Here is a 7,114-nt window from a genome sequence, read left to right on the forward strand (position 1 = left end):
AAAAATCCTGATCGGAGCACCCCTAAATAAGTAGTAGTATACATTTAATTTACAGTGTGCATTATAAATTGCTTTTATACATTTAATTTTACTTTATACAATGCATGTAGCATTTCTTATTTATTTGTTCTACTGTAGTTTTTTTGTCCTATTGCTAGTAATTAGTTTCTTATTCTTTTTTAATCACTGATTGTTTACTTGTCTTCAGTGAGCTTGATTTTTTATTTTTATTTAGGCTAGTATTAGTTTTTTTATGATACTGACACTGGTGACAAGAATTATGAAATGTCTATGATATCAAAAATGTTGATATCATAAGACATTATCTAAAGCAAAAAATACCTACATTGTGATTTTTTTATTGATACCATGAAATAAAATTACTCGTATCATGATATAAGATTTTGGTCATATCGCCCCACCCCAGCACCAATCTACAATTTTAAGAAAAGAATCGATAGTAAAGTAGAAAATATAATGGTAAATCTCAAGAAATATTCAGGTCCTATTTGATCACAAAACTGAAAGGAAGAAATAAGAAACTGCATTTTGCTTCAAGAAAATTAAGCCCATTTCATGATTTTTTAAAGATTTTTCATGACAATTAAGCTCATTTGTTGTGCTGCTTATAATTAATGCCGATTTAAATGGAAAAAAAAATAATACAATAATTTTTACTGGGGATACTTGTTTAATTGTCAGGAAAATAGTGTCACAAAAAGAGTCCTATAGGAGGTTTCAGTTTTGTTAGAAAATTTAAATCAGTATTTGTTGTGCTGCCTATAATTAAAAAAATAAAATAAAAAAATGTCACAAAATCATGAAAATGTCGCAATGCAAAAAAAAAAAAGTTATAAAAAAAAGGGCTATTTTATGCACATTTGGTAATGTTTTTGTGAGTTGCATTTAAAAGGACAGAATTGATTGGATTATTCTCTGCTTCCAGTACAAGCCTAACAGTAAAGAAGATTTTTAGCTGAAACCACAGTCAATGGGTGTTTCCTTGGATTACAGGGAATAAAGCTGAAAATAATGTTTCTTGCACAGAGCAATCGTTTTGCTTCTTAAGACCTCAATAATATATCATCAGGAAACACTAGTATTCATTTTTTTGTTCCATGATATGCTTTTTTTATTCTCAAAAACGTGCTGTCTTGCATTTTATGAATCACAATGGTTTCAGATAAAATCTTCTTTACTGCTCAACTAAAGATAAAAAGTCATCGTGGATGGCCTGAGGGTGAGTAAATTAACAGCAAATTTTCATTTTGGGGTGAATGATCTTTTTAATTATGATTTGAAAAAAAAACAACAACAACTTAATATTATCAATACCGATATGATCACCAACATATTACGAATCCCTGATACCATCGTCAAATAATCTAGCAAACAGCAGCTAATAGTGACCATCAGATTTCATAATAAATGTTTATCTGTTAGGAAGCTGTTGATAAAACACCTGCAGACTGTGAGGAGGAGGGCATGAGTCTAAATGTTTGGCCACAGGCAGTTTCCTCCACAAACACAAGATTATCATGATACAGATGAATAATTCAAAAGCACAATCTCTCTTCTCTCGCTTCTTAATTACTGGCACTAATATCAGCCTGACTAATGGAGCAGCGCTGGGCGCAGATTCTGCTCTGCTGCTTCTCCGGTCTTTATATTGCATCTCGCCTCTGGAGGTTACTGCAAGTCTAGACCATCATGCAATTAAGGGATGCATTTGTAATTCAATGAAGATGGGTGACCTAAATTACATCCTGGCTGAAATTAAAACATTTACCATGCATAAAAAAAAAAAAATCAACAAACTATATGGGTTATTACTGAACAAAATAGCACAGGACATGGTCAACCGAAGCATTCTGATTAGAGGAGCCAATCGTGACATACTAAGTTAGCAGGTTACTGTTTTGTACTAGTCATGCATTTGTTTTCCTTCAGGGGTCGCTCGGAGGCTCAGAAAACAGAATTCAAATTCTCAAGTCATGTTTTGTCTTTTTGGAGACATCTGTATGCCAAAAAATGTGAATTAGTTAAAACCTGTTTATTTTCAAAGAGCCTACTGATGCTATATTTCAGTTCTAGTGGCATATTCAAGGTAAAGGCTTCATCACTCACCTCAGATATGCAGGTGACTCTGCGCGGATGTGGCGCCTCCTGCTGGAGCTGGTACACTATTACAACAAAATACCACTAACATTTCAGATATTCTGTTTTATATACAGAAAAAATGGAATGCAACTATTTTGAAAATTACATAAATTACATCTAAATCCATATTTCTATATTACATATGGCTTCTTTTTCTTGCAAGATGCGGTTAAGTGACAAAACGTATTTTCTTCTATTCGCTGTAGTCTCCAGAGACCAGTTTACTTCTCTAGTAGAATGATGTTCACCTGTGAAATGTTACTGCAAACTAGTTGTTACAATAAACACTTTTCTATAAGACGTTTTATATGTTGCTGTAATAAGAAGTACACTTACAGTAGGATTTCCACACAGGCGGCCTGTACTCATCATTATCTAAGAGAAATAAGAGACAAAAATGAATTAAAAAAATTCAAATGCATGAAAACGACACGTTATGTATTTTGAGAAAAATACCCTGTTCCCTGACAGCGCCTAGACAATAACATGACCATTTCAGCAGCTTGAGCTTAACTGCATTTATTCATTATCTGAATGTCCAGTGATCAGTGAGTAAACATCAGCAGCTCACTTCACATATCTGTGTGAGACTGCCATCTGCTGGAAGTATTTTTTGTTAAAGATCTCTTTTTTTTTTTCAATTTTAGTTCAACTTTTTTTGTATTACTATCACGTTTATTACTATTCTATTCCTTTTGTTTTACAACGCAAGTCACAGATGATCTAAATGTAACATTTATCAAACATTTTATTATGGAAAAAAAATACAGTAAAAATAGTGCAATTTAAAATAACGGTTTTCTGTTTTTATATATTTTAAAATGTAATTTATTCCTGTGGTCAAAGCTGAATTTTCATCATTAAATCAGCATGAATGATTTCTGAAGGATCATGATGACAACTGGAGTAATGATGCTGAGAATTCAGCTTTGCCAACACAAATAAATTATATTGCACAATATTATTCAAATCGAAAACAGTCATTTTATATTGTAATAATAAATCACATTATTACAGTTTTACTGTATTTTTGATCAAGTAAATGCAGCCTTGGCGAGCAGAAGAGATGTCTTACAAAAAAACACAAACAAAAAAAATGTAAAAGGTTACTCCAAACTTCTGACCGATAACATATAATGCACACTCTGATCTTGCTGTCAGCTTAACAACATTTTCTTCCTGCAAATTCATTCAGAAACACGACTGAAGCTTGTATCCTATGCAAAAAGTTTTTTTTAAATATAAAACCTATTTTGTTTATTTTATTAATTTAGAAAACAGCCCATATTCACAGAAAATGTAGTGAGGTTGCTCATTTAGAGAGTAATTCATTATATTATTATGCAATATCATGTTATATTTATTTATTTTAATGTCATCTGACCACTAGCGGAAGGACTATATGATATGCTATGCAATATATTAATAACCAAATTTATGCAAAAATAAAAACAGAAAATATGCAATATATTAATACAATATTCTATATGATTTTGCACATGACACATTTCAGTGGTGATTCCGATAATAATAAATCACATTATTACAGTTTTACTGTATTTTTGATCAAGTATATGCAGCCTTGGTGAGCAGAAGAGATGTCTTACAAAAAAACACAAACAAAAAAAAACGTAAAAGGTTACTCCAAACTTCTGACCGATAACATATAATGCACACTCTGATCTTGCTGTCAGCTTAACAACATTTTCTTCCTGCAAATTCATTCAGAAACACGACTGAAGCTTGTATCCTATGCAAAAAGTTTTTTTTAAATATAAAACCTATTTTGTTTATTTTATTAATTTAGAAAACAGCCCATATTCACAGAAAATGTAGTGAGGTTGCTCATTTAGAGAGTAATTCATTATATTATTATGCAATATCATGTTATATTTATTTATTTTAATGTCATCTGACCACTAGCGGAAGGACTATATGATATGCTATGCAATATATTAATAACCAAATTTATGCAAAAATAAAAACAGAAAATATGCAATATATTAATACAATATTCTATATGATTTTGCACATGACACATTTCAGTGGTGATTCCGAATGGATTTGCTGGAAGAAAATGTTGCTGGTTCTTCAGAGTGGTCATTATAAGATGAATGAATACTAGCAGGAAAACCCTGCTGGAAGCACTTCATGAACAATAGAGCACGGGAGAGGGAGAGGCCCTTCAGAAAAACCAGGCCCCGCTCCACAATACTGTGCTTCTAACTCATTACACCAACTCACTCTCACACTCTCGGAGGAAAGGCCCTCTGACAGCTTCCTCTTCCTTTCACACAAACATCCAAAATAGAAAAAAAACTTCTATTATGTTCATGACAAAAGGTACATCCAAGTGTAAAGCATTTGAATATATTCAAGGCATCTGAGGAGAGCAGTATGAGTCTGGGTGTGTAGTGATGGATAAGTGTTTAACAGCATAAATTCTAACAGTCACACACTTACTACTCATGATCTGCGTATGATTCAGCACTACATATTAATAGAAATGGCTGCTTCCTTATCCAGAGATAAGAGAAAACACATTTCTTCTCCATGACTTCAAGTGTTTGAGGCGTATGCTATTGAGCTCAGGCAGTCATATGCTCATATGTGACCCTGGAGCACAAGACCAGTCTTAAGTCGCTGGGGTATATTTGTAGCAATAGCCTACAATACATTGTATGGGTCAAAGTTATCGATTTTTCTTTTATGCCAAAAATCATTAGGATATTAAGTAAAGATCATGTTCCATAAAGATATTTTGTACATTTCCTACTGTAAATATATCTAAACTTAATTTTTGATTAGTAATATGCATTGCTAAGAACTTCATTTGGAGAACTTTAAAGGAGATTTTCTCAATATTTTGATTTTTTTGCACCCTCAGATTCTAGATTTTCAAATAGTTGTATCTCAGCCAAATATTGTCCGATCCTAACAAACCATACATCAATGGAAAGCTTATTTATTCAGCTTTCAGATGATGCATAAATCTCAATTTCATAAAAATTGACCCTTATGACTGGTTTTGTGGTCCAGGGTCACATTTAAGTAGCTGATATACAACACATCCATGAGCTTGATATCATCCAGGTTTAAGCTTAAAATTGAAAGTATTAGTGTCAATTTAGATGCGTTTTCATCAAGTTTCTCATTATTTTTAATTAACTTCGCGAGTTTATTCCAAACGTTCTTGCAGCAACACATTATTTTTAATTACATGTAGGCTACTCACATTCGCCCAATTAATATGAGCTCATAAACAACATGAATATTAAATCAAGAGTCATCAAAATGAAGAATTTTGATCGAAAATGTTGATTAAAATATTTTAGATGAAGCCACAGCATACGCAATGTTCATTTTCGTCTTTAATAATCATTTACCTGTTGCCATGAAGGACAATCTGCAGTGCATTAGCTATTATAGTGGGACCACTTCAACAAAGCAAACACTGAAGATGAGGACAAACAAGAGAAGAATAACCTGCTTGCCCGTCATAACGCCAGAATATAAACACACCGCAGGATGAAGTTATTTTGACCACATGATCTCTTTGTGAAGCCGCACTTTAAGTGTGTTTGTGTACACGCAATAAAATAAAAACACTGTTCATTTTGACTGAAAATGATGCGATGCAATGCAATATCATTGCATCTCTCTATGAAATATATATGTGTGTGTTTTGCCTTCACACACACACACAGCCATCTGTTGTCATCCAAACTCCAAATAAAAGCGGACAATTGAGATGGACTCACCAAACACATGGATGGCCATCGCAGTCAGTGATCCAGACGCACAAAGCTTTGAACTACACACACCTTATACCCTAACATCCGCAGCTAGCCCATAAGCAACGAGCCTGATTCCACAAGCAACCTTATATTCAGGAGGAGAAGGGTTTGACGAATTGACTCGGACGCCGCGGGGAACGCACGTGCGCTGGGACGCGAGGTGACCCGGTCCGGGTGGCTGTACTGAGCGCCGCTCTGAGCTCGGATTCACTTGAATCACTTCTCACATCCCAGCACTGAAGTCGCCATCTTGAGAGACCACATGACCTGATCCACACACGCGCGCGCTCCTCCTCAGGGACGGCAGGCAGCCTCCTCGCGGCGCGTTACCATGGAGACGCCCCCTGTGACGAAGTGATGCGAAGCACGTCATAAATAATACGAGACACTTCTGAAACTTTAGGTGTGCCATCTGTGCTTGTATTAATGTAAGGAGTAAAGACCGAGTAACAGCAGCATATCAAAAACCTAAATCCGCCTAACTATTGATAAATGAATGCAGTTTTTTCCTCATTATTGCATATAGAGAGAATACACAATATACATTCACAAATAGCTTTAAATAGTGTCTTTTCAAAGATGATTTTCGGTGATGCAGTGTGGTATCCATATACATATTTCCCAATTCAAATGTAAATCACAAGTATGCCACTTGATTTGATTCTGATTTTTTATTCTATTCCTACTTATTTGGACATATTTGGACAGAATAGACATCCTAATAATGCTCATTTTGATCTCACACACACACACACACACACACACAGATACACACACACACACACACACACACAGCTGGGTAGGTTACTTACAAATTGTAATCCATTACTGATTGCAAATTACATGACAAAAATAGTTAGTAACGTAATCCACTACATTACATATTTTAATATAATCAGGCTACTTTTTGATTACTTTTAACTAGTGCTGTCAAATGATTAATCGCGATTAATCGCATCCAAAATAAAAGAAATTGTTTACATAATATATGTGTGTGTACTGTGTATATTTATTATGTATATATATAAATACACACACATGCAGTATATATTTTGAAAATATTTACATGTATATTTTTATATTCATATAATTTATATTATAAATAAATATATTTAATATATAAACATAACCTATTTTTCTGAAATATATACATGCAT

General features: G+C 33.6%; 1 protein-coding gene across 2 annotated transcripts in view; it reads right to left on the reverse strand.

Annotated features, from left to right (window-relative positions):
- The window catches only part of LOC107742958 (N-chimaerin), a 70,488-nt gene that overhangs the window by 60,466 nt on the left and 2,908 nt on the right, over nucleotides 1-7,114 (reverse strand). Inside the window, exons 1-3 of one of the 2 annotated variants that reach the window (XM_016556047.1) lie at nucleotides 5,922-6,237; nucleotides 2,497-2,535; nucleotides 2,128-2,183 (exon numbers count right to left, since the gene is read on the reverse strand). In XM_016556047.1, coding sequence (XP_016411533.1) covers nucleotides 2,128-2,183; nucleotides 2,497-2,535; nucleotides 5,922-5,940 — 114 coding nt within the window. In that variant the 5' untranslated portion in view covers nucleotides 5,941-6,237. Of the gene's footprint in view, nucleotides 1-2,127; nucleotides 2,184-2,496; nucleotides 2,536-5,921; nucleotides 6,238-7,114 lie in introns of those variants that run through there. The other variant, XM_016556048.1, reaches the window with a different exon arrangement.

This window comes from Sinocyclocheilus rhinocerous, unplaced genomic scaffold (genome assembly GCF_001515625.1).
Source record: "Sinocyclocheilus rhinocerous isolate Xijiao unplaced genomic scaffold, SAMN03320098_v1.1 scaffold45, whole genome shotgun sequence".
NCBI lineage: Eukaryota > Metazoa > Chordata > Actinopteri > Cypriniformes > Cyprinidae > Sinocyclocheilus > Sinocyclocheilus rhinocerous.